A 26,749-nucleotide genomic window follows, 5' to 3' on the forward strand; every position below is an offset into this window, starting at 1 on the left:
GAAGGCGCAAGGTTGGGTAAGCCTGCTCTAGGGGGAAGGGTCTACATCACGGGTCTTCAAACTACGGCCCGCGGGCTGGATGCAGCCCGCCATGCCCATTTATCCAGCCCGCCTCAGAGGTTTTGGATGCGCTACGCACACACATGCACACCACCCTCCTCGCTCGCCACGTGAGGAGGCAGTGGCTTGCGTTTTGGACTCAGAGAAAACCATCGCCCCCCGCCCCCCATGGAAACGTTTGAGGACCCCTGGACTACATGGATAAATGAGTGGAAGGTGACTCTTTCCTCATTTTTGGCTTTAGTTCCACCTACTTTCAGTTCATCCCCCCCATCACAAGAATGTGGCCCCCTGACACATACCCCGAGGGAATGTAGGCCTCTGCTTTTAAAAAGTTTTCCAGCCCTGGTTTAAAAGATCAGTCATGAAAGGTAGAAACCTGTTTTGCAGCCATCCCTATTGCTAGTAATAAAATGTGTAAACGTCAGAGGGATAATGTACTTCGGTGGAGGCCAAGTCAGGTACACTGCAAGCACACGGATGCCCACCCCTGGTGAAAGGTATGCTTTGCCCCTCTGGCTCCCAGTCAAATTGACAGCACAATCTGGTACAGGTGTAGAAAGGTTCTGCAACAGCCACCCAGATGTAGAAAGAGTTCTTCGAGAGAAGGAAGTATGAAAAGAAGTGGGTGTTGATCTAGTAATCAGGAAACAAAGATGGACGTTTGGGCTGTAATAAGGTAAGTGGCCCACAAACACTACTTAGGTCAGGTATCTTTTAAAATAAACAGATTCAGTTCATTATGGATTTTAGCAAAGCACTCTTTACACAAGAGAGATGAAAGCAAGCAGCATAAGATAAGTGTATTTTACAGAAGTGTTAAGATATCTTGAAATGTCATGCTGACCAAAAAAAGTCAGAACAAAACTTCAGGAGATTACACATACAGTAACATTTATACTACTGGTCAAGTGCACAGAAGCTGTTGCATAAAATGTGGTGAAATTACTGCTACTTTTCCAGTCCAGTTGTTGTTGTTGTTGTTGTTGTTGTTGTTGTTGTTGTTAGAACATTTCTATGCCGCCCCTTGCCGAAGCCTCGGGGCGGCTTACAAACACAATAAAATACAATAAAATACAAAAATAACAATATAAAATTAAAATTAACACTATAAAATAAAAATATAAAATATATCTTTTGCAAAGACCAAAATTCCAGATTCAAAATAAGACCATCTATCAATCTGAGCACGTTCCAAAGATTCTGTCCTCCCTGCACTTCTGGGGCACAGTTGTTCCTTCTGTGCAGCCCATATGTCCCTCGCTTCTCATGCAGCTGTGCAAAGTGTCTGTGATATAGGAAGAAAGACACATGAGGGTGAATGAGAGCAGCAGGTTTTTCCTGTTGCATGTGCTTAAAGAGCATTACATCTGATAAAAATTTTACGTCTTAAATGAGGTAGAGGAAGTGTTGCAATTTGATCCTCTTTCTATGGTGCTGTTGAACTCGACTTGAGACTATTAGAGAAGCCATGTTGGATCCGGCCAAGTTCCATCTGATTCAGCATTCCGCTCACATGATAGCCAACCAGCTGCCCACTTGACACTCACTAGCAGGATGTGAATGCAGCAGCACCTTCCCATTCGTGTTCCTCAGCAACTGGTGTATACTGGAGAGGACTTCTGGGACTATTCAACACTGCCAGCCTTATCCTCCATGAATTCATCTAATCCTCTTAAAGCCATCCAAATTGGTGACCCGTTGTCACATTCTGTGGTATAGAATACCACAATTTAGCTCTGTACTGCATGAAGGAAGTTAATTCATTTTATTTCTTCCAAGTTTCCCATCAATTGTCTTCATGGGATAACCCCACTAGACCCTACTGTTAGGACAAAGTGAATAAAAATGTCTTCTATCCAGTATCTCTGCACAATAGATACTTTTGTACAGCTTTCCTGTCTACCTTTCCTTGTCTTTTTTCTAAGCCAAACAGACCCAGACATTGCTATCATTCCCCATAGAGGACTTGCTCCAGTCCCTTAATCAGTTTGGTTGCTCTTTTCTGCATTTTTCCAATGGTACACGGTATTCCAAGTACAGTTCGTTCAGTCATCTTGACCAATGGCTGGAGTGATCAGAGCTATACCCCAACAACACCTGAAGGATACACATTCCCATCTCTGCCTTCATTTATCAGTGGTGCTGCCCAGGATCAAGGTGTGCTGATGACAAGACAGCCCTAGAGAGGTTCAACCCAGCTGGCTTTCTATGCTCACAGGTGTGTCCAAAGCTACAATTAGCCAAGCACCAAGACTGGAAGAGGAAGGGAAAGAAAAGCAAACTGGATTTCAACCACATTTCCAAAAGAAGCAGCAGTTGCTGCAAGATGGCAACTTAGTGTTTGAAGTATAATCAATCTCACATAAGTGCTTAATAATGGAAATCACATTAATTTCTAATGAGGACAATTTTGTTACTGTTGCTGTAACTATAAAGTGAATTAATAATGACTTCAAATGTTTCCCAGCTATATATCACTTTTCAGATAAGCTTGTGAAAAACAGGCCACTCATAATAGGCAGAAATCAGCTCTTTAATGAGCTGGTAGGGCCTTCCTGACAGTTTTGGAAATTAAGGAATGTCTGTCTAGCAGGTTTTTTCCCCTTCCTTGATGCAGGAGTAAATAGATTTTCAGTAGACAGCTTTAAAACAGCAACTATGGCAGACCATTTAAAACTTCCGATTATGGAGAAGCAGCAGTGAAATTAATGTCCCCCTGGTGTCCCTAGCATTGCATTACCAAAGGGGTTTCCTAAAGTTTATGTGAATTCTGTGATAACATAAACAAGTCCAAAATCAATTTGCTGTATTGTTTGCGCTGTCAGTTTTTCTGTCGTCCACTTTTGAACACCTTCAAGTGCCGTTTTATGGCCTGTGGCCTCACTGTTCGAAAGCCTCCAAACTCGTGCTTTTCTGGGAGCTTCATGCCCTGCTGGACTGAAGCTGGTAGGGTGGGAGAAATGGCAGGGGTGATCTTTGCCTTCCCCGCCAAACATCTCCGGTCTCCTCCATTCACCAGAATGTCCCCTTTTCCTGAGATCACTCTCTTGACCCCGAGAGCAGCCAGGGTGGTTCTTTGCACTCTGGCTGCAAGTGGAGGGGGTGGGGGGGTAGGAAGTCCGACCTCTGGCTCCCTTGTCAAGGTCTGACCTTGGAGAATTTTCCCAAGCCACCCAATGTTCCATCGAACTTTTGCTCAGGGATCATAGAATAGGTCTTTCTGGAAGCAAACTGAAGAACAGCATGTGAATATTGGTTTGAGTCCATGGTACCCTTCTGTCAGAACGAGGGAATCTTTTGGGAACCATTCATTATAAATAAGACAGAGTGGGAAGTGGGATTCATGACTAACATGCCTATACACTTCTGTGCTGCTTTCCATACTTGCTTATTTTCTTTCTCGGTTAAAGAAAAAAAGTTGTCCAAGATGCTTTCTATATGGAAGCTCCCTCAAAACTGAGGCTTCCTGGCAACATTTTCAAGTGCACAATCCAGAACTCAGCCATCCAATTCTATGCAAGAATCTTGTGACACCACTGAATATATAGCGTGAACAGCACAACAGGAAAGATGCATGAACAGCGCAACGCAGGCAGGCTTGTATAGAAGGAACAAGTGCAGACCACAAACCTCTTAAATGATGTTCTATGCAGTTCTTAAACTGCAAAGCTAGTACTACACATGCAATTTGTCCTTTCATCGTCTCTTGCACCCAATGGAATTACGGTGCCATGTGCTACCAAGATTAGCTGCTCATCTAGGTAGAGCTCAAAGCAGATTCTTTATCTCCAGAGTCGCTGATAGATGCCTTCTGAGACTGCCTTGGCTAAATATGATTCACTGGTATGGCTCTGCCTGAGAAAAGATACTGCCTTGTTAGCTATAACAATGTCAGAAGACCTATATCGGCTTCCTGAAGCACTGGAAAAATTGTTCAGCCATGACCAATGGATGAAATTGTAGATTGTCATATCCAATGTAGTAGTGTGCAACCAAAACTGAAAATGGCATCTTTCCCACTGCTCAGGCTGGACTTTCTAGGGCACAGCCGTACAATGTATTGCAGAGTCTAGCCAAAAAAGGCACGCTTGCAGGCTTCTTAGACACGGCGGATGGAAATCATTCAGGCCCTGGACTGGGACTGGAGATATTTTGGTTCCACTTGGCCATGAAGGCCACTGGGTGACTTTGAGCCACTCACTGACTATCTGCTCTACCTCACAGGGCTGTTGTAAAGATAAAATTGAACAGAGAAGTAAAATTTGGGTAGACCTTCAGTTGTGACTACTCAGATGAGCCGCTGCTGCTGCTGCTCCCCAGTACTCTGGTTGCTGCTCAGGATAGACTCTAACACACTTTCACTTTAGAGCATTGCAGTTAAACACCAAGGGGGTTTCTTTGTGTTTGTGTTTCTACAAAGGTGTCGTTTCCCCTGCCAAGTAAGCTCTCAGGTTCCAACATGGAGCAACAGCAGCTCAATTTCTACTTTAAAAGGATGGTATTCAAGCTTTAGAGCTTTGTGGTTGCAGGATGCTTCAAAGCATTTTTAAAATCCAAATTAGGCTCCTATTATGCGGTTCCGTTTTGAAGCCTCTAACAAGACGATGTCCACTCTGCAGGGAGGATGCTAAGCTTGATTGGTTTGGATAGTGTGGATGAGGGCAAAGCGGGAAGCACAGCATCTCTCAGTTTCCAGGTGAACAAACGACCTGACCAGGTTGTGTCATGGAAGGGACTTAGGTCAGGGTTAGGGTTCTCTTATCTGGCAGGTAGGACAGTTGGCTGTTAACTGGCACTTGCTCCATTTAGCCAAGGACTTGCCTTCCTGTTTCTCCCTCACAGAATACAAAGCATTTAGGAAACTGTGCTTACCAAAGAACTGAATCCATCAAGCTTACAGTATACAGAAAACATATGTTACCGCTAGTTACTGTAAAAGCATCTGCTTTTGAAGAAAGGTCTGTGTGTGTACACACAAGCAAAAATGCTCAGTGAGTGCTACTGGCTCTGCCATCACTCCAGAAATGTTGCGGGGGGGGGGTGAGGGGGGATGGCTTCAGAGGAGGGACCAGCTGCCCAGAGAGCTTCAACTTTTGGGAAGTATAGAATTAAACAAACAAACCAGCCAACCAAACAGCGATCCCTAATGGCCTATTTTTCCACTGAGAGAACCGCATCTGTTGACTGAACTGCAGGGGGGATTCCTTTTCCTGCCACCCCCTGGGCACTCGCCAAATCTGCTTGGTGACCTCGAGGGCACATATTCAGGATGAGGCAGAGGGAGGAGAAAGGACAAAAGTCCGATGGCATGAGAGGAAGTCCACCTCTGCAGCACTGGCTCCTGCCCTCAGTATTTTGCAGCAAAAAACCAGACTCTTGTGACACCTGAACACTAACTCATATTATGATCCAAGTGTTTGATGAAGCAAACTCCTGTCCAAAAAGAAACTTCTGTTAAAATAATTAGATTAATGTTGTTTGCAACAAGACTCTTTTCTGTTTCATTTTTCTTGGACTTGTGACTCATTTCAGAACTTGATACACAATCTACGCACTTAATTTATTGCAATCATATAAAATAATGCATTTGTATGTCTCTGCAAGTGCTGAGCTTTTTCAGCCTGCACTCCTTGAAAAAATTGTTATCTGGGGAACCAGGAGGGAAACACACAAGCACAGTGGGTGGTAGCAAAAGATTCAAGACAGTTTATTCGTACACCAGAGTACAGGCCTACAGGGAGGCTGCAAGAGACTACAAAAAGACACTTGTTCATAAGGTCTCCTTCCTGAGTTTTAGTTGTGTACATGCGAACTGCTTCTCTCTGGGCAAAGACAGACAGCAACATAGCAAGCATACCCTAGGACTAAACTGGTTAAAACTAGTGGGGCTGTGAATGTTTTCTAAAGCATCGGCACGTTCTTTCGTAGTGGTTTCCAGCTATCCTGTTCTGATAGTTTCTAATTTTTTATAGTTCACCTCGGCAACTGGGACTGATCATAACCTTTCAACATGCATCCCATTTAAATGAGCACTGCTGCACACATTCTGCAATATGTTTGTTAACATGGTGTTGTCCACCCAGGTTTGTGCTGCCAGCTTTATTAGTGAAGGGTTTGCATTCTGCGCATCAGGTGCTGAAAGTACAACACAGGGCAAGGGCAACCTGCGCCTGGCACCCGAGCCGATCACTTGAGTCGCCTGCTCGAGTGCAGGATGGAAGGGCTGCAGTGCAATGAGGCCGAAACTGCTCCCTGCCCTAACAGACAGGGAGGACTTTCCCACGCTTCACCCACAGAATATCTTAATACATTCTGTCTTGCAAATTATCCTGGACATTGTAATTGGGTTAGCTGCTAGGAATCCTGCTTCAGATGCAAAGCTTTGTGCTCTTGTAGTCCACAAAACTACTACCATTGAACAAAAAACATAATATATTTTATTAGAATGCCACAATGTTGTGAGCAAGCCCTGAAGTGACATCTGAGTTGCTGTTAGTGGCAGATATTCTCTTCTTTGGGGTTTGTTCAAATAGATGCACAGGGATACCTGCAATATTTGCCAGTACCCAAGTCCGTCTGGCCATCAGCTAGCTGCTCATTTCTGCACATAACCACTCCTGCCAGAGCAACCAGCTCATGTGAAATTTGCACTTTCCTCTCTGTGAGTGGAAAATGGCAAAATGATTTTAAATATAGGCAAAATAAATACAATGTACACACTAAAGCCTTCCTCACCCACTATAGCATCTTCCTTCAGCTAAAAAGTATGTTCTCCAGCAGCATCTCATCTTGGGTTGCCTTCCTGCCCTTCCTCACCGTTTCCTCAAGAGATTTGGATGATCCTTGAGTGATGTAAGAGATAACACCACTCTCATTGCATCACAGTATAAGTCTCATTGCTTTCACAAGAGTGTTACACATGCCCAGTTCTTTCAAATGCTAAACTTTGCCTTGATCATAGCCAAATTCATGTGCGTGTGCACATGTGCATGTGAGGGATCCATATGTGAAGGGAGCTCTGAATACTTGTGCAGCAAGGACCGCATAACAACATCCCAGAGGTCCCACCAAATGTGGCAGAACATGAAGGTTATCACACTTGTGCCATCAAATATAGAAAAACCACATTACTGTTCCTGCCTCATTCATTCATTCATTATTCCACTGAAATCCTGCCTTTTTTCCTCCAAGGAGTGCAAGGTGGCCTCTATGCAACTCCTCCTGCCCATTTATCTTTATAACAATCCTATGACGTATGTAGTAGGTAAGGCTAGGTAAGTGCAGCATCCCAATGTCCCCCAGTGAGCTTCACAGCTGAGTAGGCATTAAGATATGAATCCCCAGCTCCCAGTCCAACACTCTGATACTGGCTCTGGTCCCCTTTATTAAGCAATAAGACTTGGGTCTGTGGAACTCCCTGCTGTGAGGCCCTCTTAGCCATAAGGACTTTTAACTGCTATCAGGCAAGATCGAGTCTCTGTAGTTTTCAGAAACCCAGTAGCCTGGTTCCTATTTTATGGGCATGGGGCTGACATCTCCACTGCAAACAGAACACACAAAAAGAGGATATTTATGAAAAGAATTGCATACACAAGGGAGTAAGGTTTATTTTTTTTACAACAATACTTAAGTGTACTTAAATATTTTTGGTTAGGGTCAGGGTATTCCTGATATCGTCAGGAAGGGCTGAGCCCTCACCCTGGGCCACCTGCTTGCAGATAGTGCAGAAAGAACTACACTGTTGCCCACTCAGTTTGCAGCTGGGCCTCGGAGGGAGAAAAAGGGTCATGCTGTGGCCGTGGGGTTCTGCTGATGCTGAGCGGTGCCCCAGCATCCTTCCCTCCTCCTTGCTGGCCCCAGATCCAGCTGTCTCAGTAAGTGCAGTGTGGGGCACAGCAATGGTGGAGATTGTCTCTCGCACCTCACACCTTACATTGGATGCACATAAGCATCTGAATTTGCAGGCTGCTGAGCATTTTTCGTGGGGGTGACAGGATGCTGTCCTGAGAGAGCTTCCCAGCAAAGAGCCTCTTGGTGCCTTCTCTCTCAGACCAGATTCTTCCACCGCACCTCAAACCATCCCCCACGAGTAGCCTTCCTCTGCTCCCGGCTCTTTCTGTTGCTGCTGGCTTCTTGCAGGACCTCGTTTCGGGGACTCCTTGCTGAGGTTTCTTCCGGGCAGCATGTGCCTGAAAACGTCTGGGGCTGACCTGACCCACTTCAGCCCACCTGAAGCTTCAACACAACTGCACAGCACAGCTGCTGCTCCAACAGCCACCAGTTCCGGCAACGACAGCCTTTCTGTCAGGCTCCCTGAAAATGGGTTTTCTCCTTTCCCAGCTTTGAGCACAGCTCATTCAGGCAACGACCCTTAACCTTTTCACTCCTCAACTGTCTCTAAAAGATTTAAAGCCAATCTTTCCCAAATTTCCTCCCCAGGAAGTGTTGTGTTTCCTTACGGACCTTCTACACATTACCTTTGTTGCCACACTTGAAATAAATCTATTTTCTCTACCCCCGCTTTTCAAACTGGGTTTGTAGCTTCCCTGCATAGCAACCGTAACTAAGGCAGTGACAACTGGTTTAGGCCAAATGCAAGGTGGCAAAGCCAGTCTCCTGGAATGCTTGGCTGCATTCCATTCACAGCATCCTTCTAGGGCCACAGCATTTAGACCATGTTTCCCGAAATCCCAGGGTTCCATGGGAATCCTCCAGGGGTTTACTCCTATGATGACAATGAAATGTTAAGGCCTTCAGTCCTTGGTTTCATTTAAAAGAGAGAAGTCTGTGACAAGGTTAGGTCTTCATTTTAATTCAGAGCCTTTATGCACATGCCTTTAAAGCTGGTTAATTCGTTTTAATGCCAATGTAGTTTCATTCAAGTGGATTCAGATTACAAGGAATAACAGTCAGACATGAAGAACCAGAAATGCACTTGCAACCATCACCAAGAACACCCAATTTTGATTTTCTTTTTGGCAAAACAAGCACAACCAAGTCATTTTAGTCTTTAGTACTTTTTGGTTACTATGTAATACATAGGTTCTTTAAGGCATTTATAAATAGTTTCTGTTTACATTGTATGAAATGTATTCTTGCAACATTAACTGTAACATTTTGTTCAAATAAAAGGTATTACATGAAATATTTATTAATGGATTCCACACTGATTTTCACATTGAGAAGTGTTCCTCGGGTCTCTGAAGTTTGAAGAGCACTGATCTAGTGTTCCTCAAATAAGAAAAATATTACAAAACATAAATCAAAGAGGAAAATGCAGTGTTTCTTCATACTGCTCAATTAGTGTTGCAGAACATTATTATCTAGCTCAGTTCTGTTCTGAATCTTATGTTAAGAACAATTATTGTCACTGCATTGCATTTATACCCTGCCTTGCTTCCTCTTGCAAGAAATTCAGAGTGGATAGCAAAATTCTCCTCCTCTCTATTTTATCCTCACAACAACCCTGTGAGGTAGGTTAGGCTGAGCATCTGTAACCAGCCCAAAGTCACCCAATGACCTTCATGGCCTGGATATTTGAAGGAAAGTCTCCTTCCATATACACTCTAAGATCTTCCACTGAAGTCCTTCCTCGGGAGCCATCTTTGAAGGGGGTTAGAAGAGAGGCTACCCAGAGAAGGAGCTTTTCTGTGGTGGTGCCCTGGCTTTGGAACCTGCTCCCCAGAGAGGTGCACCTGGCACCAATGCTTTTTTTTTTTTTTTTTTTTTTGGTGATGGGCTTAAACCTTTTTATTCACCCAGTATTTTAAGGGCTGATTATTTTATTATAGAATTGGAGTCTTTTACAGTATATTTTTACATTACATTTTAAATGTGCTGCTACACTTCTTGTTTGTAAGCTGCCTTGAGATCTGTTTTGGATAAAGATGGGATAGAAATGTTTTAATGGACAAACGACTGAGTGGGGACTAGAACCCAGGTCTCCAATTCCCAGGCAAAAACACTCTGGCCACAATAGCTCAAGGAGTGCTGTTTCTTAAAAGGGCTGCACTATTTCATTTATTGTTCATCAACTGTGCAGTCCTCTGTAAGGGGTTGTTGACATCCCAGCTCTGACCTCGGACCTTACAGCATCTTGCCCACCTTTGGTAGTGGGCACAGAAAGAGCTGCACCAGCCGTTTCCCTGGAGTGGCAAACAGGGCCCTGGAGAAGGGCAGGAGTGGGTGTTCCGGGAGGCGGGGAGGGGAGAAGACAAGCGTTACCATTATGCGAAATGCCCCGGAAGCACCCGGGGCCCTCCAAGCCGCCACCCGTAGACGGCCCAAGCCAGTTGCCTGGGTGTTCTGCAGCGGAGAGGGAGCTCAGCTGTGACCTTCGCCTCTGCTCCTTAGGAGCCAGTTGGAGGGCCACAGGCATCTCGGGCAGGACTGCATCCTAAATGAATTAAATAAAAATGCTTTCACCACTCAAGAAAGAGTCAGCAGCCTGAATATGCATATTATTAAATTGTCGTTGTTCTTGCTGTTGTTGTGATGTGCTGTCAAGTTGTTGCCAAGTTATGGCAACCCTCAGATTAAGGTCCTCCAAGACGGCCTGTCCTTCATAGCTGCTCAGCTCTTGTAAACACGTATTATCAACACAAATGCTTGCACACCACAGAGGCCCCCCACCTCCGTCTGCAGAACATGCATCTTTTGTGTGAAAATATTACACACGCTTTGCCTATAAGCAAGTATTCTCCATCAGAATGATTGTTTTGGGTACATGGAAAAACATACATATAGATCGATGTATATCTGCCAGCCAGGGCACACTCACCTGGGTGTAGGGCTGCACTGAACACAGTTGGCCTCGCAGCCGAGTAACCATGCACATCATTGTTATAAAGTATTGTTGATTCAAATGACAGCCTTAATTCCTAGGCACTTGCATTTCCTCTGGTGGAATAAGACGATGAAAAGAATGCAGACAGATGCATGTTGCTAATGCCAGATGGCCTCACTGTGCCGTGCATTCAGTTTCCCATATTTGGATCTGGCAACTTGCAAAATCAACATTCCAGATGCAACCCCTCTTGTCTGGCAGCTGAGAGCCTTCCTTGCAGTAGAAGAGAGTTCTCTAGAACAGCAAAAGGAAGCAAGCCTCTTGAGCCATTGCCCTTAAACCTGAATTGTTCCCTGGCAGTCTTTTATCTCTTCATCAGCTCAGGCATTACCCATGGAGCTAAGGCAGATCACTCTCTGAGAGACCCTTTAACTGAATGTTGTCTTTCTCTTCCCGGCTCCCTACTCTCATGGAAACCACAGAAGGTTTTGTTGGTATCTGGGCAACTGTTCCTAATGCGTCTGTGCCAAAGTGGGAGGCAAGGAAGGAGTCTTTTGACTCCTAAACAAAAGGCAGCAGATTAAATCAACTCAAGATCTCTCACAGCTGTTGCTCTACTTCCTACTATCCAGCAGGAGCTCACATGTGGCATTCAGAAAAAGGCTGTGGTGGAAAGGACTAAGATGACTCCTTTCATCTCCTTCATCTAAGATGATTCATCTAAGGAACCTCTGCAAATGGTTTGCCCTTCCCGGCAGAGACATTCATGCTGGCACCTGCATGTCCTGTAGGCAGGGTCACCTGCTGGGCCACCTCTGCCAAAATGCACTATGATCACGTGCAGAGGTTCCTGAGATGAATATATTTCTGAATGTGTGTTCACTTCTGTGTGCATCCAGGGAGGACATTCAGCAATGCCTCGAAACTGGGCTGAGCCCTGGAGCAACCCGTTTTTTCTTATTTCCGGCAGAATGGAGCTATGCAGTGTGCTGACCAGTCGGTCCTTCGAGCAATTACAGTGACCCACCCACAGTGTTTTCAGCTTTCAAAATGGAGAAAAGAGGTTTTTAGTAAAGTCAATTAAGAAATGCTTAACCAGAAACATGCTGGCTTCCTCCTGAAACCTTTTTCAAAAAACCAAACAGAAGCAAACTGTGTAATTCAACCAGCGTGGCTAGCCAGAGAGCATGAAATTACGGCTACATAAGTTGTCTTCGTGCAGTACAAGATGGGACTCTGTGCAACAAGCGAACAGAGTGAAACTGGCCTATCTTGACCCCATGGCACGGCCTCTACAGAGGAGGGTGGCCCAGCTAGCGAATCGGTGCACAACGAGGAGGTGTGCTCATTTTCGGAAGGCCCTGGCCAAAGGGATGGGGCCCATGCTCATAAGGAGAGTTTCCGGAAGTGAACACTAGATTGGGTTCAACAAATCACTCTGCGCATGCTCAGGAATTCATTCTAGGTGCTTTGTGCTTCTGGGTCAATAAAGAATACTTTGCAAGAAAAAAAGGGAATGTGTGAAGGAGGAATCCTGGCTTTCCACACCATGCAAACAACCTCCATGTATCTTACTTTATGGGAAACAAGTCTTTATTTGAAGGTATCATCTATTTGATGGGCTGACCAGTTCAGGAAGAGAGCTCTGACAGATGGGCTGGGGTTGAAGTTGCCCATCTTCAGTCAGCACCTGAATAGCAGACAATGCAGGTACAAAGTGTCACCTGGTCACACTCTCTTCCTATGAATTTTTGCAACATATGCAACTGTCATATGCAAATTTTATATAAAGGCATCTGTTACCCCAAATATGAAATTATTATTATTATTATTATTAAAACATTTCTATGCCGCCCCTTGCCGAAGCCTCGGGGCGGCTTACAACACAATAAAATACAATAAAATACAAAAATAACAATATAAAATTAACAATATAAAATAAATAACAATGTAAAAGAAGTCACCCTGGCCAGATAAATAAGCAAATATTGTTAACAATTAAAATGACGTTTAAATAAATATAGACAATAAATAAAAATAGACACCCTTGGCTGGAAAGAAGGACAAGATTACACAGTAATGCAGAATCATACAAGTTTAATGCAAAAATGCTTGGCGGGGCCTCTTTTTATCTTAACATTTTCTGTCGAGTGATTGGTTGGTTTTGTCTTCTACTGTATCTTTAGGAACCGAACTGCCCCATGACGTACGACAAGGGGGAGCACATGAGAGAAAAGTGTCTAAGGATCATACAAACATAGGTGTGGATACATGCAAAGGCAGAATCCCGGAGGGCAGGCCCACCGAGGGTGCCGTGCACAGTGGCCCCTGCAAGCCGGAGCCTGCCACGGGCAGCCCTGCAGAGAAGTCAAGGGTGTTTAATCTGGGAGATTTCAGTGGGTCCAAGCATGTTTCGACTCTGCTGGGTTCATGATAAGATCCCCCTTTTCGGTCCCTGGCTGTTGATCTCAGTGCTTTGCAGTTTACCGCTTTTTGTTTTCGGTCAGAATGTGATAGTGGGAGCAGAGTGATGCAAGACCCTGTGGGCGAGAAAGATAAGCGCTTCTGAAATCAGCTGCCCTGAATACTTCTCAGCCAGGCAATGTCACCGCCTAGGCCACGCAGAAATGCTCGCAACATGGCCGGGGAGCAAGGCACTTGAGCAAACCAGTCAGCCTTCCTGGGAGCCACCTCAGAATGAGCTGATCCTGCATTTTTAGTCTGCTTGTGGGAGAATTCCTACAAGGAATCCTGCTTGGAACATCCACTGGTGGAAAGCCGGTGGTGGGGGAAGTTGCTTTATGCCAATTCCCCTTCCCTGTCCACCCTCCCCCAACAATGTTCCAAAGGGTCTTTTAAGCCTTTGGAGGAGAACTTTGGGGGCTGTAAAGGAAGCAGGGCAGGTGGGCAAGGTCGCCTCTTGCTCCATCCAGCTAGCAGGAGAGCTCCTCTGAGTCAAATGTCCCTGTCCTTGTTGGGAGATGTCATTGTACAGGTGCTCCTTATGAATCACCCATAAGTAGGAAATGTATCACCAAAAAAGGGAACAATGAAGAAAGCTAACTGGCATGCCAGATGGATATGTAAATGTATCTCTATACATGCAGATTTAGATTATATTATTACTATTGTTAGTATTTGATAGACATAAAGTACCTCTCACCACAGTCTAAAAGGACGTGACCAGGCAGCTTCATGGGCTTTGCTGTGCCTCCTGTCAAGGTGCTTTGGATGGGCAATTTCTATGGTTCTCCATATCCCAACTCGGTAAGGATTGGACTGCCATTCAAGCAGAGGAAAATTTCAAATTACAAGACTTTTTCTGGACAGTCCTTCAAATAAAGGACTGTTCTGACCAAGAAAGGGCATCTTGCCACCACCTCCCATTTCCAACCCAGCGGATACACTCCTTAAGCATCTGTGGTGGTGTGTGTAGGCCGGACAAGACATAACGAAGCAGCTCCTTGAGTCAGACCTTGTCTGGGGAGCTGATCATGACAGACTCCACAGCGATGCCCTCAAGGAGAGTCCAGAGAGTCCCGTGGATCGGCTGACCTGTATCAGCAAGGCAGGTCTAGCGATTTACCTGTCCAGCAAGAGCATGTCTTTTGAAAACTGCCCATTCAAGCCACCCCCATACACTCCTTTGCATTTCACTGGGAATGGCATAGGATCCGTTTCCTCCCTGCTACTGTCAGAATAATAGCTAACTTCAGAGGAATGTTGAGGAGTAAGAGAGTAATCACACTACCTCTCCACCTGCCCTGATTCCACTCTTCGGTCCTCCTTCTGGAGTGTGGCTTCATTCTGGTCTAAATTGAGCACCATATAAAGGTTATTGTGCCTATCCCATTTACTGCCCCGCAATTTCCATTTATGCTATTTGGAACTAGATTTTTAAAATGTCCCCAACTTTCATGTGAGCACCAGAAATGAAATGCATCCTTTTAGAATTACAATTGTCCTTTTATTAAAAAATGGAATGGGGTGGAGTTGAGTGAGAGTAGGAAGGGATCACATTTTATTAAGTCTGCACCAGATACTGAAATGCCTGCACTAATTCCACCACTGTGGAGTCTGATCCGTGAAAAAGACACTGCACATAACCATAGTCGCTCTGTTCTTCATATATTGCAGGGCTGCATTAATTGAAGTGGTTTCTGAACTTAGCCTTGATGAGTTCTGACTCAAAATTAATCCCACCTTTTTATCTTTTACTTTTGCAGGTAAAAAGCTCAAGTGGATTCTCTCTCTCTCTCTCTCTCTCTCTAACTCCCTCCCTCTTTTAAATCTGGTTTTGCTGCCAGTTAGCTTGGTTGGCATAGCAATCTCGCATTGCTTTATTAAGCATGACAGCATCTTCATAATGGGCACTAATTGGAATTTTTTTGGTCATCCATCAGCACAAGGAACTGTGACAAGCACTGACCACTTCAGAAGCCCATCCTGAGCGGCTGTCGAGTGTTAGGAGACAAAATTGCTGCCTGGGGGGTTAGGCCGAGTGACTGCAGAGAAGGCCAAGCCCTTGTTCCAAGCCCTGGGCAATCCTGCACTTTCCACAAAGCCATGATGTATCTGGGGTTATTCGCAAGGAATTGAAACCACCTGCCTTTTTGTTTCGGTTTTGTTTCTGTCTTGTCAGGCATTCCCGCCACTTGTGTGGCTTTGCGAACCAAGTTATGCATGATAATAGATAAAAGCTAGACAAGCACATCCAAACCTGCTGCAGAACACTAGCTTTAAATTGCAATTTAAAATGTAAAGAGACAGTGGAGAGTAGTGTAGTGCAGTGGTTACAGTGCTGGACTTAGGAGATTCCTGTTCTGATCCCCACTCGGCCACAAGGCTCATTGGGTGACTTCGGGTCACTCACTGACTCTTAGCCTAACCTACCTCACAGGGTTGTTGTTAGGATAAACTGAAGAGGAGGAGGGTTATGTAAGCTGTTTTGGGCAGACTGCTATTCCTAAAGTCCAGGCATGTGTGCCAGTGGTTACATGCCCCAAATAGCATTATCCCACAAAAACAGGAGCTGTCAGCAGACTGACTGGGAATTATGGGAGTTATAGTCTTGCTTATCTGGTCTTGCTTGCACCAGGTTACTTGCTTGCACCAGGATATTTACACCAGGTAAGTAAATATTTCTTACACCAGGTTAGAGAAAGCAGAGATAGAAGGAAGCAGTCCTATAGTAGGGGGAAACCCCACCTGTTCAGCTTTTTCTTTGAACCATTCTCTTCCCCACCACGCTGTGTTCACTCTTACACATGTTTGGCTTGGCAGCATTCATGGTCCTATACTGTTCCTGTCATGATACGACCAGCAACATGTGGCAGGGACACTTTCCAGAAAAAAATAACTTCCTACTTTCTGTTGTTTGTGGAGGCTGATCTGCTTCGGACTAAAATTTACAGCACTGTGGAAGATTAGCCCAGACTTCCTGCTCCTGAAATGAATAGATTATTTATTTATTTATTTATTTAAAGTTTTTATATGCCGTCCCCTTGCTATACAGCCTCGGGACAGCTCACAGAAATTCGCACCCAAAACAAGGACCTACTGCCCAGGTGTGAACCACAGGAGAGACTAGGATTACTTAAAGCATGATTTTATCTATGTTGAAACTCTAAAGCACCCTACAACGTCCAGTGTGACCCGGCTGGAATGGTGGCCAGGGAGGTGCCGGCCTCTTTTCTGTCTAAACAGCCATAAGATTCTACTCTGTTTTGTTGGCTTATGAGTGAAGGGTTGGCACTCAGTATCAGCTGCCACATGCAAAAGAGCAGGGGAAGCTGGAAGAGGCAAAGAGAACATTTAGGCCTGCTCTAGGCAGACTACCGACTGACACCAACTGCCCCATAAGAAGCAATATCAGTGCTGGCCCCCCACTGAAGTGGAGCTGGTTGTATTGTTCCATGTCAATTTTTGAGTATGTGGCTCTTGTATCTGTTGTATTTTATAAATCCACTTGTATGCCACTTTTTTGGCTTCGGTTATAAAGTGGGATATAAATCTTCTGAATAAATAATGGCAGAAATGTGGTTCAAGCCCCAACATTTCCAAGCACAGCTGGGAAAGGGGCTGCTGTTTGACACTCCAGAGGCACTGCCAGTCAGTGCAAACAATATTGGATTAGATGTACAATTAGACTGAATGGTATAAGGCAGCTTGCTCTATCCTGGCAGCTTGATGCTGCTTTGCTTCTGCTAATCCACAAATATTTTCCCTTCCCAACCTGCATGATCATTGAGATCCTCAGACAGCAGGCCGTGGTGGTTCCACATGCACCTGTGGCCTGATGGGGGTCCACTCAAAGAAGAACCTTCCGTGTAGCAGCTCCGTTCCTGTGGAACTCCCTGCCTCTGGAGGCCAGGCAGTCACCAGGTTGGTATTGTCTTCTGCTGTTTTGGGAAGGCTTTCTGATTTATCTAGGCACAGTTTTATTGATACAATTTCAGTGACCTTGGTTTTTAACACAGTGTTTTATCCTTTATTGCTCACTGTTCCACAATCTCTACACTAGATTTTAAAAGCAGTATACATATATTGTAAATAAACAAGTTTGAGGTGCTCCTAAAGCACAGAGAGATGAACAGGAAGTTTTAAAAATTCAGTTAGCAAACCTAAGATAACAATCGTGTAGTCGATGATTCAAAAATTATAATGGTATCAAGAGGAATGTATTTGGCAGTCAGAAGAGCTAGAAGAGATAACCACCCCAAAGTTACTGAAGACTGTCAATGTTTTCAACTGTATCTAGATTATTTAAGCTGACTACCAAGAGGTTGCTCAGAAAGATGGAAGAAAGCATGTCTCCACAAAACTCAAAATGAATTTATGGAGTTGCCACATATGAGATGAGCAATAGTTTAGGCCCAAAGCAGTAGAGTTTTAAAATATCCCTCTTATAAAGAAATAAACTCCCCACAAGTAGAAAACTACCTAGAACAATTTTCCTTGGTGTGCTAGATTTTTTACTTGCAGGATTTAAAGTTGGGATAAAATGCAATGGAATTCTATAGGCATTGTATTCCCCAGCTGCAGCCTGAAGTGGTGCATTTGACAGCATGTGAAAAATGGGCCTTTAGAGTGTTGCATATTTTAAAGATAGATTAGACAAGCTCATGAAGCTCTTTTCCCTTGTTTTAGACGTTTTGATTTTATTGTTCTAACTGACACAAGCCAGTCTGAGAACTGATGGTTGAAGTACAATATACAATCCTGTATCATCTTGCCGGAGAACGAGCCCTATCAATGGGATTTATTTTTGAGATGTGCACAAGACTGTGCTATTGAGCCTATTTGGGGGGCAGGGGCTGGTACATATTTTTCCAGAGACAGTTACATGAAATTATTCTTTGGGACCCATTTTACTGCATGTTGAAAAGCAATTTCTTTCTTTTAGAAGCAAACATTAAACATTCCTATGCATTAATCTTGAATTTCTCAGAATGCCTTCATTGAATAGACATCTGAAGTGTGAACTTCACACAGTGCGCTCTGCCTTCCCTTCCAGGAAGTCTGCCGCTTTTTTTGTTGAACTCTGATTATCACTCTCTGATGAGCTGTCAGCCCCATTATCCTGGTGCCACATGGAAGAAGTCTTTGCTCCCTTCAGCATTTATGTTATAATGGTAGCTTCAAAGCTGTTATTTCACATTCAGTCCCACTTTTCAGATTTTTATGCTTGCTTTGCAAATGAGATTCAGAGAACCATTTGCAGAATGAACCAATCTCTGAGAGCTGCCAATTTTTCAGCAGGCTATTGGTAGCTCTGCCTTTGTCAGATTTCGGACAGAGGAAGCAGTCTCCTACCAAGTCAGACACCCACTACAGTTCCTACCATCTCCAACTAGCTGGGGCTGATGAGAGTTGTTGAAAACATCCAGAAGTTTCCAAGCTTGCAGGTAGGAAAATCTTTCTCTTTTGATTTTCTGCTTCCTATGAAGCTCTTAAGAGACATAGAAGCCCGGCAGCTAAAGGGGGAAACGGGGTGTATGGATTACTTCCACAATTCAAAATCCTTGGTTCACTGACTGCCGATAGACAGGACCCTGAAGCTAAGAACTGAGATCCATCAGTTTTAAATTGTCAGAAACTGCTCACGGCGAGCCTTCCCTGACTTTAGTAGACCAAGAGGAACATTTGTAGTGAAAACAGCTTATACAGTATTTGCCGTGGTCCAAAGGCACATAATATTGTGATGTTGCTGAAACTGCCTTCTCAACCCAAGGCATTCCTTGCATGCCCACCATCACTCACTGACAGAACACTGAAGGCCCTTCACACAGAGTCCTCTTTCTCCAAGGCCTCCCGTGAATTCTCCATCTATTTTCACAACTTTGAGCAAGATAAGTCTGATATCTTCCTGGATGCCACCAAAACTAGCTACAGAAGCACAATGTATTTTCACAATTCTGCTCCACAGGACAGCACTACCTGGTGTTTTGTAGTTGAATGTCAGCTTATTAGAAAGGCATGGAGGAAAACCCTAGTTGTGGAGAGGAATAATGTGAAAGACACTCTAATCTTCTTGCAAAGAAAATGGAAGATGCAGCCTTGGCACAGGGTTGACTTATATGCTTCCTCCCAAAAAGCTTTAGTCTAGTCAGCATCTGAATGGGTACCTTACGTATGCTGGCAGGGTACCATGATGTAAGGAAGGTTGTTTTTGCTGTAACGAACAGCAGTAAAATATTTGCACGTATTAGGAGGAAGAACTAAAAAAAATCTAATTTTCTAGGCGATGATTCAAAGCAAAATACCTCCATGAAGTAGTTTGAGAGGAGGCTTTCGCAGCACCAGCGCCCTGCCTCCAGTCACAGAATTTAACAGAGGTGTTGGACAATATCTTCCACACATGGTTCTCCTGTGTTTTCCTACTAGGTCATACCTTTTTTAAGCTCAGAAAATCTGTTAAGAAAAAAACTCAGTACTTGTGCACAATGGTTTTAGATTGGTAGCATTAAGAACGATCTGTTTGGAACCAGCCTTAAGATTCGTATTTTCACACCTTGATGGCCTTGGGGATGGGAAGACATGAGTCATGCCAGATCAGATTCGGGTGTCCATTCAGTCCTGCAATCTGTCCACAAAGTGGCTACCCAGCTGCCACAAGCACAGCACCCTTATGCCCACCCAGTTCCCCAGCAATGAGGGATTACGATCTCTGACATCAGATTGTAAGCCATCCTGGGGCGATTTTCATATAGGATAGGGTAAAAACATTTAAATAAATAAAACAACGTAACCTCTTCAGGGCTAGTACCCTGAAGCTACTGGTAGCCTCCTCCTCTGTCCCCCTTTAAGCTCTCCAAATTGGTGGCCATCACTATATTTTCTGGAATGATTTCTATAATTTAACTCTGTGTCGTGTGAAATCTTTCCTTTTAGCTGGCTTGAATCTCCCACCAATCAGCTTCACGAGATTAACCCAAGTATTATGGGAGAGGGAGAAAATTCTCCCACTTTCTCCTCATCATGCATTATTTTAAATACTTCCACAATCTCAGCTCTTATACCCTTTCTTCATAGAGGAGTTACTTCAACCCCTTGATCATGTTAGTTGCTGTTTTCTGCCCCTTTTCCAGTTCTATAATATACTTTTTTATTTTGGTGACCAGAACTATATACAGTATCCTAAGTGTGGTTGCACCATAGATTTGTATGAGGGGAAGATTTTCTTGGCAGTGTCATTTTCAATTCTTTTCTCAATGATGCCTTACATGCAGTTTGCTTTTTCACGGTGGCCGCAGGCTGGTTCAACATCTTCATCAAGCTGTTGACAACAACCCCAAGATCTCTTTCTCGGTCAGTCACTGCTTCCACAGGTCCCATCCGTTTATTCTTGAAGTGGGATTTTTTTTGCTTCAACGTGCATGAGTTTGCATGTTACGTTATTCTGAGGCTCCATTGTATCCCGTGATGGAGATTTCAAGTTGGTATCTTAGCCTGTTTGCCAATCTTTGGACATTTTGGACAGTCAGACTTCCACTCATGGGCCACTTCAGTGGCTTTCCATCCCTATCTGGATGAGGAACTTCACATACAAATACATTGAGCATTTTGTTCCTGGCTTGATCCTATGGCTGGAATTGCATATATGGTTGCTTCCAATTCAATCCTGCTTCAACTGGATTCACGGAATTGAATTGGGCAAGACTAGTGTTGAAAGCAACCCACGATCTTGGTCAGAAGGATAGTGGCAGTCTGTGCAAAGCACTGCATTTATTGCCCACTGGATTAATTTAGTGCTGTTGCTGATTACCTTGCCATAGGGGTGGCCCAGGCAGCCACATGTGTGTAGCTGGATCAGTACACAACAATTCTGTACCCACAAGCAAAGCATTAAGATATGCACCCAACCATAAAACAAACCCTTTTCTTTCAAAGGCACCCCTTTCCTTCATTCCACCCAACTCAACATCATTTAAATAAAAGACAATATCACAGTTGGTCTTTTTAAAAACAGGTTCTAATTAAACACTTTCCCCTCTCCCACGCAGATTGTATATATTAAACACATGAATTCTCTGCACAACAATGAAAACCTATTCTCATCACACAAGCAGAAGTCGCAGAGTGGGGAGAAGGGAAGAGGTCTCTAGTACTGTTCATTTTTTAACTTTTCAGTTTCAGGTCCAATGGCTTTAGAAAGTGTGGCAATGGCAGATCATCCAGCGCCTCTGGGAACTGATCTGGTGCAATGGTCCTGATTAAGACTTGCATGGATCGAACAAAGAGGGAGGCCGGAGCTAAGCCGGCCAGCCACTGGAACCTAGTTTTACCTAGAAGGTCCTGCCACTGCTGCTGGTCATCCAGCAGCTGCTGTTTCATGGCGAAATGGAAGCCCGGAGGCATGAAAAGGAAGAGGGAGTCCAGGAGGAGCAGCCTGCTGCGCACATTGGATGCTGGGCTCTCCCAGATCTGTTGGAGCAGCAGGTCCAGAGGGGTGTTTCCGGCACAGTCACTCAGGCAAGGTGAGGCGCCGTTGCCCAGCAGCAAAAGCAGGCATTCGGGCCTTGACAGTTCACAGGCCACGTGGAGGGCTGTCTTGCCACCTTCTACCCGGCTGCACCCTCTGCGGTCCAGATAGGCAGCTCGGTCACACACGGGGAAGTCTCTGATGGCCTTCAGGATCTCCAAGAGGATGTGGATGCGGTTGTACCGGACGGCCATGGCCAGGTGAGGCGCTGACGAATGGCAGCAGCTGAAGTGCAGGCTCGGGATAGCCAGGGCACTCTGTGGAAATTTGCTCAGGAGGTAACGGGTATAAGGTTGGTGGTTGTGCACCAGCGCGTAGAGGAGGGCCTCAGAAGGGGAGTAGGTGCTGACCTTGCCCCCTTCCTGCCAGTGGAAGGCCTCCATGCGCCTCATGTCCTCCAGGAGCCACACGGGCAGCTGGTCCCTCACAGCTTGATAGAAGGCGAAGGAGGATTTCTTGCATTGCTTCTGCGACTGGGAGCTGTGGGCACTGTAGCCGTTCAGCCACTTGATGTTCCAGGGCATTGCTGGGCTTGGGATTTCACGGAGGACTGCTTCCCGCTAGGCTACAAGCCCCTTCTTCATGAAGACCCGGGAGCGATGGGAAACCTTTAAAAAGAAAACAACCATTCTCAGCAGCAAGAACGCCAGAAGCCCATTAGCTGGCTGCTCAGACATTCCTCTTCACCCAAGCACTACACTGCTCAGTCCCTAAGGAGAGCCAGACTTTGAGCATGAGCAACCAATCAAACATTAAACAAGAACTAGAAGCAGTGCTGATTTAATGCCAAATGCTGAAAGGCCAAACCTGCGCACCTGTTTGCTACTTCTGCCATTTTTGTACTTGAAGACTTCTAGAGAATGAAAAAGATAGCATATTTTTGTTTAACTTTTGTTGGTCCTAGCAAAGTGATTGCCCAGCTGTGGATCTTGGTTTTTCCCCCCTGTCATAGAGTAGCATGACTCATTTTTTAAAAAAAACTATAATAAGAGTGTTGGACTGAGGACCTGGGAGATCCAATTTCTAGTCCTCACGCAGCCATGAAGCTCACCGGATGGCACTGGGCCCGTAACTCACTCTTGCCCCAACCTACCTCACAGGGGTGTTGTTAGAATGTAAGCCTGGAGTTCCTCACAAGAGGAAAGGCAGGATATAAATCCAGTGTAACAGGAACCCTCTATGAAAGAAATTAGGAGAGTAAGTACCCGGAGGAGGGCTTTCTCTGCGGTGGCGCCCAACCTATGGAATTCACTCCCCAAAGAGGTCCGCCTGGCACCGTCGTTACTGGTTTTTCGGCGCCAGGTAAAGACCTTTTTATTTAAACATCATTTCAATTGTTAAAACATATGATCTGGCCTGGGCAACTTCTTCTTCCTTCTCTTTCTCCTCCTATATTTTTATTTTATACTGATAATTTTAATTTTGTATTGGTAAATCAATGTATTTTTTGTATTGTTATATTTAATGGTAATTTATGATGTACTATTGTATTTCAATGTATTTTATCATGTTGTAAGCCGCCCCGAGGTTTCGGCAAGGGGCGGCATAGAAATGTTGTTATAATAATAATAATAATAATAACAACAACAACAACAACAACAACAACAACAACAACATGGTTAAGAACCATGGATTTGGGGTCAATATTAAATTCAGCAAAGCAGAAATCTGTCTGGCCCCCAGCTGCAAGCAGCAGTGCGTCTTCCTCCCCAAATGGTCTTGCGGGTTGATGGATTTGCCAGGCGGCTGATCCAGCAATGCCATAGCTTTGCAAGGGTGTTCGCCTCTCCATACTCCTTCCGCTCATCTCAGGGGAAGATCAAACCACATGAGTATCTTTGACCCTTCCCTTTCTGAACATTTTTTTCTGAGATTGCTGTTACGCAAAACAAACAAATCAAGACTGCCCGCCCCCAGTCAAGTGACTTGTGACTATGAATTCATTCTGGCATAAATCTCCCTGGATGCAGTTCTACCTGGACTATATATCCCACTTCATCAGATCTGTAGGTTATGAAGGCTTTCAGGTATATATGGGGGCAAAGAGAATTGTGAACAGTAACCAGATGGGAATTAAATGAATAAGATACTGTTTACAATTTTCTCCCACTCTGTAGGTATTGCGTATAACCTCAAATGCCCGATAACACTCTGTGCCCAGAAGTGGGCATTCGTGGTGTTAAGGGCTGCTTCAACAGGGCTGGGCTCCTGCATCTCTCACTTGGGAGCCCCAAATCCGTGGGAGCCACCCTGCTATGCACAAGCACGTGCTGAATAAAAGTACTATGGAGCAGACAATATCTGTTGTATTCAATCGCCCTGAATTAGTTGGCCTTTCCAGCTGCCCCCTTCTTTCAACCTTTCTGCCTGAATCCCCCCTCTAAAGCCCAGTAACCTGTTTTCCACTGTCCATACATCCATTTTACAAACAGGGTGTCCTAAGGAGAAGAGCCTTTTAAATACACACAGTGCCTTCAGAGAATATGTACATTAGCACATACGAATTAGTGCTTTTTGGTGGTTCCTATGGGCCTGAGCCCTGAATTTAAGCCCCAAAGTGTACTATGTAGTTCACAAAAGCTTATGCCAAAATAAGTTCTTGTTCTTTCAGGTACTACAAGGCTTGTCATTGTTTTTAATGTAAGGGATGTAACCCAGCTGCCTTCTTGTATCTGCTCAGCAACTCGTCTTCTTTACACAAGCCAAAGAGTTACAGGATGCTAGTATCTTGACTCAAGAAGGTTGGTTATGAAACATGGACGAACTCTTCACCTCGGTCGGAAAAAACTTGCTGTTTCCTTCCTAAATGCCAGGCCAAGGGCTGTGAAGAGCTGCCACAGTGAATCAGTGGGCAGGTCTGTCTGTGTTCACATCGCCACTGTCGGGTCACATCACCAAGCTGAGCAGATCCTCGCAAAACACTGCCTGCAGCGAGGCAGTTATGCGGCTGGCCTTTCTTGGGCACTCACCAGGCTCATGGTGTGCACTAAGTTTTCTCACTGCCCCAATTTAGTTGCATTCCTCAGCTGGGACAGAGGTGATCCAAGTGCTGAGCGGGTCCCTCTTGATTATCACAGCATGGCCAAATCCCGCACAGCTGACCTCTGCTGCGTTCACTCAGTCTCCACTTCGCATATGTCAGCTGAGGCTTTAAATGACCCTGGCTATTATGGCTGTTTTGCAATATTTCAGGCCAAAGCTGGAGCAGCCTTCCCAAATCCCTCTTCCTTCCTGCAGTCAACCCAGCCCCTAACATCTCCAAGCTTCTCCCCACCCACATCCTTGCCTGACCTTTCATCCAACACCCTCACCACCATCCCTTCTCTCCCAGCCACCCACAGTTCTCAACCTCCTCGCCTCCAGAGTCACTGAGGGGGAGACAAATAATCCCCTTGTTGGAAAAGCCTTTCTTGTCCCGTTACAGGCGGTAAACAGAAACGCCATTCCCGATTCCGGCACTGTCCGGGGGAAGGAGCTTGAGAGCATGCGGGGCTTTGGTGCGCGGCCCCGCTCCGCCCGGGGACAGTCGCCCGCCCGCCCTTGTCTGGGGTCCCGAATCTGGGGCGGGCGGCTTCCAGCCCGCTCCTCCCCCGCCGCCTTCCCTTCCTTCTCCTCGCCCAGCGCTCCCTTGTCCTTGTCGCCCTTCCTCACTCGCCCCGAGCCTCACGTGTCCCCACCCCACCCGTCCCCTCCCACCCACCGCTGGCCTTTAAGAAGAACGGGGTGGCCCGACCGGGGGCTGGAAGGGCGGCGGAGCCGGGAGACCCCGGTGGGAACGAAGCCGCGCGGAGAAGGCAGGCAGGCAGGGCCAGGGGAGCGCGGAAGGAGGCGCCCGCTTACCTCTCCGCGCCGCGCGCGAGGCGGCCTGGAGCGACCGGGCTGCACGGCGGCGCCTCCTCCCGCGGCTGCTCGTCGCCGGCTCCGGCTGCTGCGGCAATGAATGAGCCGGCGCCGCCTCCCGCCGCCACGCGCGCCCCGGAGCGAGTCCGCCTGCAGCGGCGGCGCCGCCTCCTCTGGCTCCCGCGCGCCGCCGCCTGCGCTCGCCGCCCTCGGCGCGGGGAAGAGAGGGCGGGCGGGCGGGCGGGCGGGCGAGCGGTGCTGCGCCGGCGCTGCGGGGCGGGGAGCCGACAGGCGCGAGAGCAGGCGGCGCGGCGCGGCAACCAAACCTCGGCGGCCTCCGCTAGGCTCTTTTATCCCCTCCCGCGGCTGCCGGGTGAAGGTCGGTCAGGACCGGGGAACTGTCCAGCGCGCCGCGATTGGCCTCTCCCGCTCCCCCCGCGGCCTCCCATTGGCTGCGCCCTGGGCCGGGGCCGGTGGAGGATTGTTTGCGTCAGCGGGAGGCGAACTTCCAAGAAAGTTGCCCGGGCCGCTCGGGCGCGGGCGCGCGCTTCCCCGTCCCAAGGGAAAATGTGGGGGGGGGGCCGGAGGAGGAAGAGGTGAGTGCGGGGTTCGCTCCCTCCGGGGGGCCGCTCCTTCTAGACCCCGTTTGCACTTCTTGGGCTCGCGCGAATGCCTGCAAGGATCAATGGAGAAGCTTCTCGATCGGCCAGCGCAGTCGCCCCGGCGAGAAGGCTTTCGCAGCCTGGCTCGGCAACCGCGGGGACGTCGCTTGACCTCCACATGTGGAGTCATGCCAAGGTGCCCTCGGGGGGAGGGCCCTCCTCGAGCTTGCACGTGAGCATCGTGGATCGTGTCTGGAAGCGAAACTGTAGCTACAGGACGCCTCTGGCGGACTTTGCACTGAGTTACCAGATTGTGTGCTCCCTGCGTACTCACGAGGTAGACTTACGTTTATGGAGTTTTATGGGTGCGTTCCTTATGTCTGAAATGTGGAGATAAACCTGCATGGCTCGCTCGGCTCAGCCTCACGTCCTCCAGACGTGGGGAGCTACAGCGCCCATCCAGGGGCAGTGCCA

The 26,749-nt window shown here is 46.3% G+C and overlaps 1 protein-coding gene across 2 annotated transcripts; it reads right to left on the minus strand.

The window, feature by feature from the left end:
* Positions 1-21,304: 21,304 nt before the first annotated feature.
* Positions 21,305-25,814, minus strand: ANKRD9 (ankyrin repeat domain 9). 2 transcript variants are annotated; one of them, XM_044436997.1, is made up of 2 exons: positions 25,674-25,814; positions 21,305-22,441 (listed from the first exon to the last, which is right to left on the minus strand). In XM_044436997.1, the coding sequence occupies exon 2, from the start codon at positions 22,355-22,357 to the stop codon at positions 21,470-21,472; it is 888 nt and encodes a 295-aa protein (XP_044292932.1). In that variant the 5' UTR covers positions 22,358-22,441; positions 25,674-25,814; the 3' UTR covers positions 21,305-21,469. The 2 variants fall into 2 exon arrangements, with proteins under 2 accessions (XP_044292932.1, XP_044292933.1); XM_044436998.1 differs by lacking the exon at positions 25,674-25,814 and adding an exon at positions 22,927-22,942.
* Between the last annotated feature and the right edge of the window lie 935 nt (positions 25,815-26,749).

The sequence above is a fragment of the Varanus komodoensis genome, unplaced genomic scaffold (genome assembly GCF_004798865.1).
Source record: "Varanus komodoensis strain SLA01 unplaced genomic scaffold, ASM479886v1 scaffold3, whole genome shotgun sequence".
In the NCBI taxonomy this organism is placed as follows: domain Eukaryota; kingdom Metazoa; phylum Chordata; class Lepidosauria; order Squamata; family Varanidae; genus Varanus; species Varanus komodoensis.